The sequence below is a fragment of the Rhinoraja longicauda genome, chromosome 10, assembly GCF_053455715.1.
Source record: "Rhinoraja longicauda isolate Sanriku21f chromosome 10, sRhiLon1.1, whole genome shotgun sequence".
NCBI lineage: Eukaryota > Metazoa > Chordata > Chondrichthyes > Rajiformes > Arhynchobatidae > Rhinoraja > Rhinoraja longicauda.
Genome location: NC_135962.1, coordinates 12,065,731 through 12,081,962, shown reverse-complemented (window position 1 = coordinate 12,081,962; position 16,232 = coordinate 12,065,731). Strand labels below are relative to the sequence as shown.

The following is a 16,232-nucleotide window of genomic DNA, read 5'->3' as shown; positions in this document are numbered from 1 at the left end:
TGATGTTGCCTGTCCTGCTGAGTTGCCCCAGCATTTTGTGTCTATCTTCAGTGTAAACCAGCATCTGCAGTTCGTTCCCACACATGTACTCAACTGACATTGATACAAACCACGAAATAGAAGAGCTATGTAAGTAGCAGCATGTAACAACAAATGAAACAAGAATATGATGAATGGAATGCCTGATTCAGCGTCGTTGTTCATATATCTTTGTAGCTATTTAATAATGAAAGGATGTCCTGACTGGACAAATCCCATGTTCTATTACTGTTCTGTGCTTATAGTAATGTGCCATGCATTACGGGATCAGATATTGAAGCTTATGAAGTAAGGGTGTGGAAAATGATGATGCCCATCTCATGTATCCCTGTGGGGAGAATTAGCACATTATCATTGTACAGGGGAAAGAGATCAGGTTCAGGACCCATCTGGGGCCTCAGTTTTTCACTGTATAACTGTCAAACACTTGGCCTGCACTTGCTTTTCCTTTTATGTGAGCTACAGGTGGATGTGTAGGGACCTTTGGCGGCAGTGGAATGACACCCCAATGGGCAGGAGAAGGGGAGGGGTGGGGTGCAAATTACTGGGAAAAGGGAAAATTAAACATAAGCTCAGAAACCAAGTAAGAAAGATGACTTGTGTGGAATTATATACCTTCCATTAGATATGGGTAAAGATTCGTTAGAAGGTAGAGGAATCAGAAAGGATAATTGAAGGGTCTCAACCCAAAACGTCACCTATTCCTTTTCTCCAGAGATGCTGCCTGACTCGCTGAGTTACTCCAGCTTTTTGCGCCCACTTTCAGGATAATTGATGAAGTGCGACTGATAATGTACCCCAGGTTTCAGCTTGTTATTGTATTTTTCAATAACTTTAAAGAATAAAGAGCTTTATCCTAGGTTGTTGATTACACAAGGTTAGCTGAAATAATAAATGGTGTAAACGAGAGCAGAAAGTTAGCAGTAATTCGGTGAATACCTGGAAATCTCACTCCCAAAAACAGTCCAAATTTCCCTTAAAACTAGGACTGATAGGTTGATGGTGGAGAAGCATTAAGCATTATGGAACCAAGGCTGGAATTAAGATATGGATAAGCCATAATCCATTTATTAATGGCAAATCATACTCGAGGGGCTGAACAGACTTCATTTGCCCCTACATCCTATAACGAATCAAGTACCCTATATTAAAATAACACATTTAAGACGGAATTTTAAAAAAATCTTCAATGGCAAAGTCAGATTACTACTTTAAAAAATTCAAACAAGTATAATAGGCAAAGAAAAAAAATTGTGAAAGGTAAATTTGAAATCATGACAATATGTTTAGTTTTACATAAAGAATACTATATGTTTGTAATAATCTGCCAGGCAAGGTAGAATAAGCAAGAACATGATAGTTGATATATAAGTGGACAGTATGTGAAATACAGAGGACTGGAGAGATAAGTTTGATTGCACTTCCTCTTTTCATCCTATCTGTTCCACTACGGTACCATATGCGTCTATCATCCTTCTGCTCACTGACCTGTTCATCAGTGCCTGCGCATCAATATGTTCAGTGCTCTTCAGCTCCTCCCTTTTGTCTGTAGCTTCTTCTAAAGCTACAATAGTTAAAACCAATGCATTCCTCTAGTTGTGGCCACTTCCCCACAGGTAGCACATGCCTTAAGTTATCCAGGCCCTAACCTCGGGTATTCCCCCGCCTAAATCACTACTTCTCTTTTGCCTCTCCCTCCCTTAAATATTCTCCTTAAAACGGACTTATTTGACCAAGTGAAGAAACAAGAGACTACAATGCTGGAATCTGGACCATAAAAAACAGCCCTCTCCTCGACCACAGATGCTGCTCAACCCGCTGAGTTCCTCCAGCCGTTTGTTTTTCACTCTTTGTTTACCTATTTGGTTACCTCTCCTTAAAACTCCCTTCTATGTTTCAGCAGGATTTACCCGACACACTCCTATAAAAGCTCCTGCGATATGTCAGTGTGTTTAAAACTGTTTTTTTAAGTGTTGTCCTACTTTCTGATACCCCACAGACTTGGAGAAATGCAGCATTGGTTTGCTAAACTGCAGTATTTAGGTAACCAACACTGGTACAGATAAGAATAGCCCAGCCACTCTACATTACAAGCACAGGATGGTGTTATAGTTAGAGCCATATGACACAAATATTTACACTGACACAGCTTGCATTATTGATTTCCTTCACTAGTTTGTATCATGTATAGGGGCATACGAAAGCAGTGAAGCTGTTGCTTAGATGTTTTCGATGAAGTATTAAGAATACACCATGAGGCACGATTGGAAAAAAGCAACTATTGACAGCAATTTAAACATTTTTTAAAAATTCTCCTGAGCTTATAGCTTATTAAATGTTGGTTGAGAAGGGAGCTGTGTAGTACAAAGTTTAATGAAATTCTTACTGAGAGCAAGTCCAGCACAGGTTAGAACTACTCCAGTAACAATAGTGGACGTAACCACGGCAATTATGAGGGAGGAGGGAAGATGGCCTTCTGGGATGGCGCCTCCGGGAACTGTAGACAAAGAAACAAAAATTAATCTAGACTTCATTCACTCACAACTAACATTCCATTCTCAGACTGTTTGAAGTACACCACAACTTCCACTTGTGATGTTAATGGGTATACAGTCTGCCAATAAACAGTCATAAACAATAGGTCGGCAGTATTGGAAAACCATTACTTGCTCAGAATTGGTCACCTCCTTAAAAAAACATGTGACTCAAGACACTGTTTAAGGCCACAATTTCAGGGAGGTCATCAGGTAAGCCTGGGGTCAGACCAGAGTCAGAACCAGGTGATCATAGGGGAGAACGGTCCAAAGAACAGTGAGGCAGGGGAGATAATAAGGATGTGTAAGGGTAGAGATTAGCAACGGGTTGGATTGCTTGCATAGGGTTAGGGGATGTGGATAGTGGGTGGATAGACAGGGAAGTCATGGAGGTAGATGTGTTTGACTGATGGGCGGAAGTGGGTGCACGGTGATGTTTGGGAGCCATGGGAGGCAGGCCAATTGGGCGTGTGTAGGAAATTGGTGGTTGAGTGCAAATCACTCTGATGGACTTGCTCCAGTGGAAGCAAGGAGTTTGGGGTAGCCGGGGAAGGTTCAGGACACATAGGAAAGTTAACCACCTTAAAGGTATGCATGAGTCAGGCCCTTTTAAGTCACAAAGATCACCCAGGTGTCCACTGCGTGAGTGGTCTATGAACAGCATATGCAATTAAAAATTAGCCAAGGAGTTCCCAGAAGGACATTGCATGCTCTTGGTGGTAACTGCATGCATCTGGGATTGCCTGTGCATTAATAAGCTGGATGGCAGAAAACTCGCAGCAAGATGTACAGGCTTAGTGCAATTCAAATAAAGTCCCTATTTTTAAATGTTTTTCATATTTCATTGATTAGGTCAATTAGCACTCAAAATAACCTGGTGCGCTACAATCCAGTTTCCAGCATATATTACGTGCAGTCCTGACTATTATTTGCTAGTGGTCACCCTTGTCGTACCTCACTGCCTATTGTAGCACAGACTCAGTAAGGAGGACGTAAACCTCTATTCATTATCCAATTCCTAACAAAACTAAATCATTTGTTACAATTGGACAAAAGAGAAATTGAGCCACTCGTCATCAATATTTAAATCACCTTTTAAATTATGAACAAGATTGTGTTCAACCAGGGACCAGAGGAAAAACTAGCTCTAATTTACCAAATGATATAACAAAACCCTTGTTCATTATGTTGACCTTCACCCTATATTTAACGGTGAAAATACAGAGGACCTTTCCCATTACAGTGGTGGCAGAGAACATTCTGTGCATTTCTCTGACCATGTTGAATTTCCCCTCCACCACTCTGACCACATAGAGCACCACAGTGATTTCATTGACCTGACAGAGGGCCTCATACACATCAAACCATCTACACTCATCTGCCTGCTACTATGGTCAGAGTACTGCACCCATTTCATGGACCATGTCGATTCCTTTCATTACATTGAATATATATTGTATTCTATCTATTTCAGAGCATCTCTTTCATTGTAATAACCATGCAGAGAACATATTTTCCAGTACACCAAGCATACAGAAAATCCTTTCCATTACACTGGCTATGTTCAATAGGATATTCATAACACTAACGATGCAGAGCACATAACACTTTCATAACACTGGTCATGCATATTATATCATCCATTATACTGATCACATGGAGCATGCCATTCCTTTCAGTGTAAATATAGAGCATGCCATTCATAATACTGACCGTACACAGCATGCCATCCATTATACTGCCCATACAGAACATGCCATTCATAATACTGACCATACACAGCATGCCATCCATTATACTAACCATGCAGTGCAGGCCATCCATAACACTAGCCACACAGAATATGCCATTCACCTCCATTTAGACCATGATATCCATTACACTAGTCTGTAGAGCATCCCATTCATTTCACCGCCCTTACGGAACATGCCATTCACTACACTGATCAGACCGAACTTCGCATCCATAACACTGACAACACAGAGCACACCTCTCTTAACACTGGCTGCACAGAACGTCTCGTCATTACACTGACCATATAGATTGTACTGGAGACAAGGAATGGGTGATGTTTTGGGTCACCTATTCCTTCTCTGCAGAGATGCTGCCTGCCCCACTGAGTTCCTCCAGCATTTTGTGTCCATCTTTGGTGTAAACTGCAGCATCTGCAGTTCCTTCCTACACATATAGAATGTGCCATCCACTGCAACAACCCATCCATTATACTGTATATTCACAGCATGCCTTCCATGGCACAGGCCGTACGGAACCTCAATGACCACGTTAAACCTCTCTCCATCACGCTAACCACACGCAGCTCTGCCCATTGCTCTCACTGATTTTACAGAGGGCCTCCTGCAACGTCAAACACACCCTCTCATGTGAATATGGACTGCTTTGCGTGTGGAAGTCAAAGTTACAAGTCGCTCTCAGCTTCCTTGTCTCAGAATTACCCCAGGATGCTGCCATGACCCTGCCACACCTCACAGTTGGCTGTTCACTGCTGTGTTCGCCAGAGTAAGATGAGGAAAAACTTTTTCACCCAGAGAGTTGTGAATCTGTGGAATTCTCTGCCACACAAGGCAGTGGAGGACAATTCACTGGATGTATTCAAGAGAGAGTTAGATATAAAGTATCTCGTAGGGCTAACGGAATCAAGGGACATGGGGAGAAAAGCAGGAACGGGGTGCTGATTTTGGATGATCAGCCATGATCACATTGAATGGCCTTGCTGGCTCGAAGGGCTGAATGGCCTACTCCTGCACCTGTTTTCTATGTTTCTATGTTCCTAGTAGGACTCAAAGGGAGAAGACTTCGTCTTTTATTCATTCTGGGGAGTTGGTAAATGGTTCCCTGAGGTGTGGGTGTTCACAGACTAGTCTCATGCAGTTTACAGTATTACTCCTTTCAGAAAGCTCCCTGGCAACCTGCTGTAATCCTGGTGGTTCTCTGTGGGCTCCCCTTGCACATAGAACATGCAGGCCAGTCTATCAACAGACTCCAGGTTCATCTAAACCCTTGGGAACACTCTCTTACTTACCACCATCCCTGCCACATTAATTCTGTAAGGGACACTCCACTTTCCACTCTCCACATTCTAGTTGGTCTTGTAGTGTGCCCCTTTAAACGCTGGCTGCCAATGTCACAGAAACCAGTCAAAATGCTGGAACCTGTGAGATCTTATTTATAGATTGAAGCAGTAAAGTTGCTGCCTTACAGCGCCAGAGACCCGGGTTCAATCCTGACCTCGGGTGCTGTCTGTAAGGAGTTTGCACGCTCTCCCAGTGACCGCGTGGGTTTACTCAGGGTGCTCCGGTTTCCTCCACACTCCAAAGACATGCAGATTTGTCCTTAGTGTGTAGGATGGTGCGAGTGTACGGGGTGTACGGATGGTCAGTGCGGACTTGGTGGGTTTAAAGGCCTGTTTTTCCATACTGTTTCTCTAAAATAAAAGCCTTAAAGTTTGTAAATGGGATTAGTATATCATATCATATCATATCATATATATACAGCGCGGAAACAGGTCTTTTCGGCCCACCAAGTCCGCGCCGCCCAGCGATCCCCGCACATTAACACTATCCTACACCCACTAGGGACAATTTTTACATTTACCCAGCCAATTAACCTACATACCTGTACGTCTTTGGAGTGTGGGAGGAAACCGAAGATCTCGGAGAAAACCCACGCAGGTCACGGGGAGAACGTACAAACTCCTTTCAATGCAGCACCCGTAGTCAGGATCGAACCTGAGTCTCCGGCGCTGCATTCGCTGTAAAGCAGCAACTCTACCGCTGCGCTACCAGTATAGATAGTACAAAGGTCATGGTGGCCAAAGGCCCTATGTCTGTGCTGCAGGACTATAACTCTAACTGCGTGCTTTGAAACGGGTGTCATGTGGCATCTCACTGTAACACAGAAGGGTTGTAATGTGAAAGGGCAATAGGTTTGTTGAATTTGTGCCACCTCTAAGAGCAATCCTGCTGATCCCACTTCCTCATCTTCAGCACATAACACTGCAAATTCCTTTGCAGACTTATCCAGGTCCCTTTTGAACACTACAAATCAATCTGCCTACACCACAATTCCCCAGTAGTGCATTCCAAAAAAAAAATCCTGCTTGGAAAAAATATTTCCTCTCGTCACTTTTGGTTCTTTGGTTAATCACTTTCATTCAACATCCATTAGTTCTTGACCCTCTGCCAATGGGAACAGATTCTCTCTGTAACAATGTTAATACCGCTCCTGATATTAAATACCTCTGGCAGAGCCCCTTTTAACTTGCTGTGCTTCAAGGAGAACAACTCCAGCTTCTCCCATCCATCAACATAATTAAAAACACCCTCATTCCCGGAATTGCTCTGGTAAATTTTATTGCATCTTCTCCAGTTCTCTTACATCCTGGATCTGATACAAAGCTTCAGGTGTGGCCAAACTATTTTTATAACGGTGCACCGTGACTCCATTGCATTCACACTCTGTGCCTCCATTTATTAAGCCCCAAATCTCTTAACCGCTTTTTCTTCCTGCTCAGCCATGTGTTTACAAACTGCCAGATCTCTTTCTTTTCTCAAACCACATTTAGAATTGTCCTCCTCAGTTTATACTGCCTCATGCCATTTTTCTGGAAGCACTGCAAAATGGAGCACGTCACTTGTCGTGGTATTAAATTTCCTCTGACTACCACGATTTGCTCACTCCATCTTCATGAAGTTTGTTACGATCCTCCTCACAGTTCACTGTGCATCCAAGCCTTGTGTCACCTGCAGACTTTGCAAATGGGGCCCTGCACACCCAAACTCAGAAGTTAAAACACATTTAGCAAAAGAGTGGGTCTGATGTCGGCCTTGGGGATCTCCACTGTGCACACTTCGCCAGTCCAGCAATGCAACCTTTCGCGCCAACACTCTTCCCTCTTACACAGTCGATTTTTTTTACCCACATCACGACAGACCCTTTTGGTCTATGGCCTTCAATTCCATTGACAAGCCTACTACGAAGCACATTAGCAGTTGGCTTTTGGAAGCCATATATTCAATGTAACCACACTTCTCTCATCAATCCTCTCTGTTACTTCAATTAAAAAAACTTAACCAAGATCTTTAACAAAATCATGCTGGCTTTCCCTGTTCAAATTGCACATCTAAGTGATTGCAAATCTTGTTTTGGTTATTTTATCTAGAATTTTCTCCACTATTGGTCCGTACCTATTGGTTTTAGGGTTACACCTTTTTTTGACCAAGTGTAATATTTGTAATCTTTGGTCCATAGGCACTAGCACTGAATCTGTATCTGCTTGGAAGATTGACTGGGCCTCTCCAATTCCACAAGAACAGAAGGAGCAGGAGTAGGCCACTCAATCCTGTCCCACCGTCCAATATGACCACGGCTGATCTATGCTGGGTTTCCACTCCTCTTTTGTGCCAGTTCCCTACGGCCCTCATTTCCTAGAGCTTTCAATTATTTATCTATCTCCGCCTTAAGTATATCTAATGGTACGGCCTTCTCCATCCTCATGTGCAGAGAATTCCAGGTATCCACTACCTCTTGAGAGAAGAAAGGCAGTAGCTCTACCGCTGTGCCACTGTGCCTTCCGAAGAGAGTCTTCTTGACTCACCTCTTTTTATCTCATGCAGTAATTTAATATGTACTTGTCTGGACAGGTGCTTTCGCCACTTAATGTTTTACCAATCTTCCTAGTACCTCCCTATGTAATGTTTTATTCCATCCAAAATTTACCCCATCCTTCATCATCCCTACTCTATGGCTTATAGGAACATCCGCAATTTTGCTGCAAATTTGCTCCCGAGTGGCTCATTTCACAGGGAAACTTAACAGAGCAGATATGGAAATTTTACAATGGAAGATTGTAATTTTTAAGAGAATTTTAAAGGCAGGGTTAGGGTGACTCATAATCCTATTTTAGCATGATTAAAATGCAATAAAGCAACTTCTAACGCCCGACTTGATTCGCAGCGAGTTGAAATAGACAGTGACCATTACATTGATTACACTGATCATACATGCAACATGTTCCGTGATCTGTTCCTACCTGTACAGCTAACGTTATCTTGGGCTAAAACCTTTCCTCCCAAGCACAGACACAGTATCTTCTTGGACTCTCTCTCCCGAATGCAGTTGTCTGACTCACAATGACTGCAGTTGATATGGATCCGAATTTCTGCCTCTCCATGACTTTCCATTGCTGTGACCACAGAAGAATAATGTTAATAACGCTGCTGGCAGTAAGTTACACCGAAGGAAGAAGGGAAAGCTCTGTAGATTTCATTGAATATCCAGCAGTGGGAAAGAATCTCAGATGGAGCAAGGGGTTTTGCAAAATACTTGTGGGCGGCACTGTGACGCAGCTGGTAGAACCATTGCTTCACAGCACCAGAGACCCTGGTTCAATCCTAACCTCGTGTGGAGTTTGTACGTTCTCCCCTGTGACCGTGTGGGTTTCCTCCGGGTGCTTTGGTTTCCTCCCACATCGGCCACAGGTAGAATGTGCAAACTCCACACAGACTGTATGTGAGGTCGGGATCGAACCTGGGCCTCAGACGTGGGAGGCAGCAGCTCTAACAGCTGCACCATTGGTGCTCTAGTTTCATCCAACACATAGGTGTGCGGGTTGATGGTTTCATAGGCAACTGTGAATTACACCTTGTGTAGACAGGTGGTCGGAGGTTCAGACTGGAGTAAATGGGCATGAGAGAGAGAATAGGATAGACCGCAAATGCAGTAAGTGGGATTGGTCTCAGACCAGCATAGACTTGATGGGCCAAAAAGTGGTAAGTAAATATGAAATAATCTGCTATCTCCCGTTTAGAGCGAATATGGGCACAGAAAGCTATGAAGAATTCTTTAACATAATGTGAATTTATGGTTCTATGATTCTATCATAAACGTATTGTTCATGTAACTTGGAAATCTCTCCCCTGGAAGGTTAAGAAGGAAAATATCCTTAGAATCATTCTATTTAGGTAAAAGGTTTGGTAATGTACAAATTTGTAGAACTCTCTTCCAAAATTAATTTTAAATCAGTGATCAAGACCTTTGATGTAAAGATGTTGGCAGGTCAGGACAGTTACATCATTGATCCACCATTAACTCATCAGACAGCGACTCAGGCTGAAAGCATTGGGTATCCAGCCCTGTTCCTCTTGAATTCAACCATTATGCTTGAACTTTTCCCTGGTCACTGGAGACAGTCGTGATCATTTCTCAGGTCAAACCCTTGCACACTGACACTGAGCCAAAGCAAAATAAGTGGGAACTATTTTTCAAGAAGCATCAGAGTTTATTGAAAGATAAGCCCTTCACGTCAATAGGGAAACAAAGCACAGATCGGCAGCGTGACCTTTCACTTTACCTGCTAATGGGTGGAGGTAAATCTCTCCAGCTTGGTTAACAAATGAAATTCCGTCTTGGCCGTCGGCAGTAATATGATCAGTTTTTGATGCATCCCCACCTGAAAGAAAGCACAGGAATCGAGAGCTTCAGGCTTGCTGTTTACACCCCTGTGTAGCCACTCTGTAAATTAAAGGGGACCGTTCATGGGGTTTTAGGCTGTGCGGCAGTTCACATCTCCAGGTTAGAATATTGTGGGTCAGGCCCCACATTCAGAGATTTGAACTCATAATCTAGCTTCAGGGAATGTCACATTGTTGGAGGTCCCATCAGTTAAAAGAAACATTGCACTGAATCCCGGTTCGTGGAAAAGATCCCCTTTTCAACATATTGAAGAAAAAAAATTAAGTTCCCTCTGAGACACAAAATGCTGGAGTAACCCAGTGGGACAGGCAGCATCTCTGGATAGAAGGAATGGGTGACATTTCAGGTCGAGACCCTTCTTCAGACTTTGAAGTGGACACCCCTTCCTTCTCTCCAGAGATGCCGCCTGAGTTACTCCAGCATTTTGGGTCTCTCTTCGGTGTAAACCAGGCATCTGCAGTTCCTTCCTATATAAGTTCCCTCTGATGCCTTGCTCAACATTTAACTCTCAATCAGCATCACTGAATCATGAGACCAGTGATTATCTCAGTGACGTCTCTGGGAATCGCAGTGGCCCTTTAATTCCACGACCGCAGTGATCGTGCTTCAAAACTATTGAGAGTATTTATCTGCACACAACACGTAAAGGACATCTTGTGTGAACGAGGTAGTATGTGGATAATTTTGACGACTTATCAGTTTCAGATTTTATTGAAGTTACCTAGTGTGTGTAAACAACACCACGGCTGAGTCAGATCCAGCAAAGTACAGAATTACTTGCTGGCAGACACACAGGGGATCTTCGGCAGAAACACTAAACCAAGGGGCCGGTTATGCAAGTTTCCTCACAGCCGGAGATCCATTCTCAGCTCTGTGCCGGAGCAGATGCTCAGAAGCAGAGACAGGAACTGGGCAAAAAAGTGCAGCGACCCATGATTTAATTATAGTAATGACGGAGAAGGGTTCACTTATCTCAGCTGGAAGCAAGGAAGCCATTTGAATGGAAACATCCCGGAATTTTCAGCTTGGTTGTAATATTACTTGCTAAACTTATCTCATTGCCTCGTTGTTTATAACAGTCAAGAAAATCGAATTACAGATTTTTTTCTCAGGACAGCAAAGTTCACCACAACATATTCTATTTTGAGGTTCAGTGAGTTAGGCTGGTTTATGAAACCACGTTGTGTGTAAGGAAGTTAATTGGATCTCAACTGAACTTCACATCCAAACACTGCTCCTGAAACCTAGATCAAGGTAGATTCTTCCACATGTTACTGGCGCTGTGACAACTGGAAACTGGGAAGAGGGAACTGGGAAAGCCAGTACAAAGTCAACCATGGCAACTGTAAATAAATCATTGATACATCTCAGCAGATAAATAAGCGAAATTTCATAAGATCATAAGTGATAGGAGCAGATTTAGGCCATTTGGCTCATCAAGTCTACTCCGCCATTCAATCATGGCTGATCTATCTCTCCCTCCTAACCCCATTCTCCTGCCTTCTCCCCATAACCTCTCACACCCACAATTAGAAAGACTGAAAGGAAACAGAGATGGAGAATATGACTTAATCCTAAATCTAAATCCTTATTCCCGAATGCAACTCCAGCACCTTAATAACTCACGACCGCGGTTGATAAGACTCACCGGTGTATCCACCTCCTCCTCCTCCAGATGTACACGCACCACCACCTCCTCCAAATCCACCGTGCGTTGCCCACCCTAGCTTTTCCAGTGCTCGGGGGCATGCGCTGCCCCCGCTGGCACCTTCCATGAGAGATTTCCCTGCCCAGGGAAACTTTGTGATATCATTCCAACCTCCGCCTCCACCTGCAGAACAGAAGTTCAAAGCAAAGACGTTTATAATGAGGGGAAGCAATGCACCCTTTCATGCTGATCTACTGGATAACTATTAGAAGGATGAGAGGGGATCTTATCGAAACATATAAGATCGTTAAGGGGTTGGACACGTTAGAGGCAGGAAACATGTTCTCAATGTTGGGGGAGTCCAGAACCAGGGGCCACAGTTTAAGAATAAGGGGTAGGCCATTTAGAACGGAGATGAGGAAAAACTTTTTCAGTCAGAGAGTTGTGAATCTGTGGAATTCTCTGCCTCAGAAGGCAGTGGAGGCCAATTCTCTGAATGCATTCAAGAGAGAGCTAGATAGAACTCTTAAGGATAGTGGAGTCAGGGGGTATGGGGAGAAGGCAGGAACGGGGTACTGATTGAGAATGATCAGCCATGATCACATTGAATGGCGGTGCTGGTTCGAAGGGCCGAATGGCCTCCTCCAGCACCTATTGTCTATTGTCTATTGTCTTTTGTCTCATTTATCTACCTCTTAAACATATTGTATCCTGATGTCATAAGGTCATGTGATAGTAGAATTAGGCCATTTGGCCCATCATGTCTACTCTGCCATTCAATCATGGCCTCTCTCTCTCTTCCTGCTAACCCCATTCTCCTGCCTTCTTCCCAATAACCCCTGACACCCATACTAATCTAGAATCTATCTATGTCTGCCTTAAAAATATCCACTGATATGCGACTTGGAAACTAGCCATTGACAACGTCACTAATCTACCTGAACCTGGAGCCCAGAACCTGACTAACTTGGAGCGGTGCTCATTCTATGGAGTTGCTCGTGTGTGATGCCATGTCCAAGATCAAGCATTACTCAGACTTGTGGTTCTCAAAATCATAATATATCTATAGCTGCAAACTGGCCCTTCGGCCCAACTGATCTATGCTGGCTTTAAAACAGAAAATACTGAAATAACCCACCAAGTCAGGCAGCATCGGGGGAAAAGAGAAATAGCCAACAATTTGGATCTGTGATTTTAATGTAATGGTGAAACAGGCTTTCCATCTAAGATGGTATCTTCCGCTAACAGCACAATGTGTTAAACACAAGAAGGCTGTCTTACGAAAAACAATGAGATGTTTGGGAAAATGCTTGGACTCAATTAGAAGAACCCAGTAAATCGTGGGGCCATTGCAAGGTCACTAGTAGCACAGATAAGAAAGTCTTTCAAAACTAGTTTGGGGCTTGATTTAATAAATGACCCTTGTACTTTAATTAAGAAGAACAGCTAGTTCTTAAAAAATAACATAGTTAACTTATGCTTGCAGATTAAGGTAAAGTGCAGGTTTATTGAATGCAGTATTTAAGTGCACGCTTTGACCGAGCTGATCTGAACTTCACTTTTGGGGAGAGAGAGAGAGACAGAGAGACAGGGAGACACTTCACCCTGGATGGTAATGCCTGCTGGCGCCAGGACTCTTGAGTTGTGCAGAGCAGCCTCTGATGTGCAGCGGGGCATGAGATTTGTTGCTTTATTAATGATTTTTCTGTATTTTGCATTAATAGTTTGATTTAGAGTTTAGAGATACAGCATGGAAATAGGACCTTCCATCCACCAAGTCCACACTGATCGTCGATCACCCATCAACACAAGTCCTATGTTATCCCAATTTCTCATGCATTCCCGACACATGAGGACCAATTTACAGAAGCCAATTAACCTGCAAACTCACACCTCTTTGTGATGTGGGAGGAAACCGGAGAACCAAATGGAATTTCTACTAAATTGTACCCACCAGTAGTGTGCCCCAGTGTTATACAGTGACAGACCCGTGCTCATCAGTGCTCAACCTCAGTGTTATACAGTGACAGAATTGCCCCCAACAGTACTGTACCCTGGTGTTATACAGTGAGAGAACCGTCCCCACCATTACTGTACCCCCAATATTATACAGTGGCAGACCTGTCCCCACCTTTACACAAAAAAGTTAATTCCAGTTTTGAAATTGTTACTGTCATGGACTTGCATTGTCTGCGATCTTTTCAATGCTGCTCACATGTCAACATCCAAACACTGTTTGGTTTGCCAGTCATTGAACCCGAGAATAACCAACAAGACCCACTTAGTCACTACAAAACAGCAAAGTCTGACATTCTGCACAGTACTGCTTTAGAAAACCATGCCATAAAATTTGCGGCAGAGATTCCTTGAACAAGGGACCAGTTATAGTAACAGTGTTGTTTCTCATGATTCACTAACGACAACTCTTGGCCTGTGCTGAAGCATCTTACCTGCAGCACCTACTTGCCCATTGAACCCAGGCACTGATGTATCGTTTTCATATTGTTCCAACACTAGGTCATCCATCAAGGCATCCGGGTCCTCCAAGTACGCCTTCCCTCCCCCGCCTGCAGCAATGAGCAGGGGCACTCGAACGCCATCTTCCACCTGACGAGAATAACAGAATTCGGCCATTTCACTCGACCTTGAAATAAATGTTCCGATTCTTGACTAAACTTCAAAACTGATTAATCCTTTCATCTTACTGCTACATTACTGTCCAAGATCAGACTTTGCAGAGATTTGGAAGTTGCAAGAAGGCGCTGTTACATGGTGACATTCGGCATGCTGCTCCAGAAGAGGGCCCTGTCCTCATCTATGGGTATATTTCGATAGACAGCAAGCAGAACAAGCATTTCACTGCATCTTTGTACACATGACAATTAAAAAAACACACCGAGTAAGTGTTTCACTGTCAGACCTGCTTTTCTTTTGGCCAAGGAAATTTCCCAACAATGTCAGATTAACGATAACACAGAGCTGCTCTAGATGTCAACTTATTTACATCGGCGAAACCAAGCGCAGGCTCGGCGATCGCTTCGCTCAACACGTGCGCTCGGTCCGCGTTGGCCAAACTGATCTCCCGGTGGCCGAGCACTTCAACTCCCCCTCCCATTCCCAGTCTGACCTTTCTGTCATGGGCCTCCTCCAGTGCCATAGTGAGGCCCACCGGAAATTGGAGGAACAGCACCTCATATTTCGCCTGGGCAGCTTGCAGCCCAGTGGTATGAACATTGACTTCTCCAACTTTAGATAGTTCCTCTGTCCCTCTCTTCCCCTCCTCCTTCCCAGATCTCCCTCTATCTTCCTGTCTTCACCTATATCCTTCCTTTGTCCCGCCCCCCTGACATCAGTCTGAAGAAGGGTCTCGACCCGAAACGCCACCCATTCCTTCTCTCCTGAGATGCTGCCGGACCTGCTGAGTTACTCCAGTATTTTGTGAATAAATACCTTCGATTTGTACCAGCATCTGCAGTTATTTTCTTATAACACAGAGCTGTATTGAAGTAAAGGAGGACAGCGAGCAAGAGTATTGAGAAGAGCAGATTAAATGGTGACGGTCACGTTGTCGTTTGAGGAACCCAGCTGGTGCAAATTGCTGTTACATTTATTGTTTAACAGAAGTATTGACAAATTGGAATTATTTTATTGGGTGCAAAGTGCCTACTGGGATGTAATGATACAATGTGAATACATCTTTCCTACTTTCTTCAAGTGGTCAAGTGAAAAACAGCAGCGGAAGATGTGATCAAATCAGCTGAAGAAGGGACACCGGAAGATCCACAAAGATGAGAGTTCATAAGTGATAGAAGCAGAATTAGGCTATTCGGCCCATCAAGTCCACTCTGTCATTCAATCATGGTTGATCTATCTCTCCCTCCTAACCCCATTCTCCTGCCTTCGCTCCATAATCCCTGACACCGTACTAATCAAGAATCTATCTACCTCTGCCTTAAAAATATCCATTGACTTGGCCTCCACAATGAATTCCACAGATTCACCACCCTCTGGCTAAAGAAATTCCTCCTCATCTCCTTCCTACAGGAAAGTCCTTTAATTCTGAGACTCTGACCTCTGATCCTAGACTTATGAACTTATAAAGATGATAGTTCCACGCATTACATTACATCCCATTCAGATATTCAGAAGGAGACCATGAGGTTTAACACCACCCTGTCTGATATACACAATCGAAAGGGCAAAAGGCATCAGTATATCTTTCACTCTCTTATAATGTGGAACCATTTTGTGGTAATTATGGACCCTCACTTAAATAAATCCATGCATGTGCAAAACATCCAGTTGCCTATTTCAAGAGAGTTTGTATACCTTGAAAATGTGCGTTGCTCCACCACCTCCACCTCCACCTCCCGCCCACTCTAACATGGCTTTATTCTTATTGTTGTCATCTTCAATGATGGAAGATTCTCCCAAGCAGATCTTCTGAGTCATGGAGTCTTTCTAAAGAGAGAAGCAGAGATGCTGTTAATTTCCCGACCTCGCTGGAACATGCTCAGCCA

At 43.6% G+C, this 16,232-nt stretch overlaps 1 protein-coding gene across 4 annotated transcripts in view; it reads right to left on the bottom strand.

The window, feature by feature from the left end:
- The window catches only part of ltk (leukocyte receptor tyrosine kinase), a 163,124-nt gene that overhangs the window by 44,404 nt on the left and 102,488 nt on the right, over nt 1–16,232 (bottom strand). For all 4 annotated transcript variants that reach the window (XM_078406216.1, XM_078406214.1, XM_078406217.1 and 1 more), the window contains 6 exons: nt 16,042–16,173; nt 14,163–14,319; nt 11,713–11,895; nt 9,943–10,041; nt 8,623–8,775; nt 2,426–2,536 (listed from right to left, as the gene is read on the bottom strand). In XM_078406216.1, the coding sequence (XP_078262342.1) occupies nt 2,426–2,536; nt 8,623–8,775; nt 9,943–10,041; nt 11,713–11,895; nt 14,163–14,319; nt 16,042–16,173 (835 nt within the window). The remainder of the gene's footprint in view (nt 1–2,425; nt 2,537–8,622; nt 8,776–9,942; nt 10,042–11,712; nt 11,896–14,162; nt 14,320–16,041; nt 16,174–16,232) is intronic.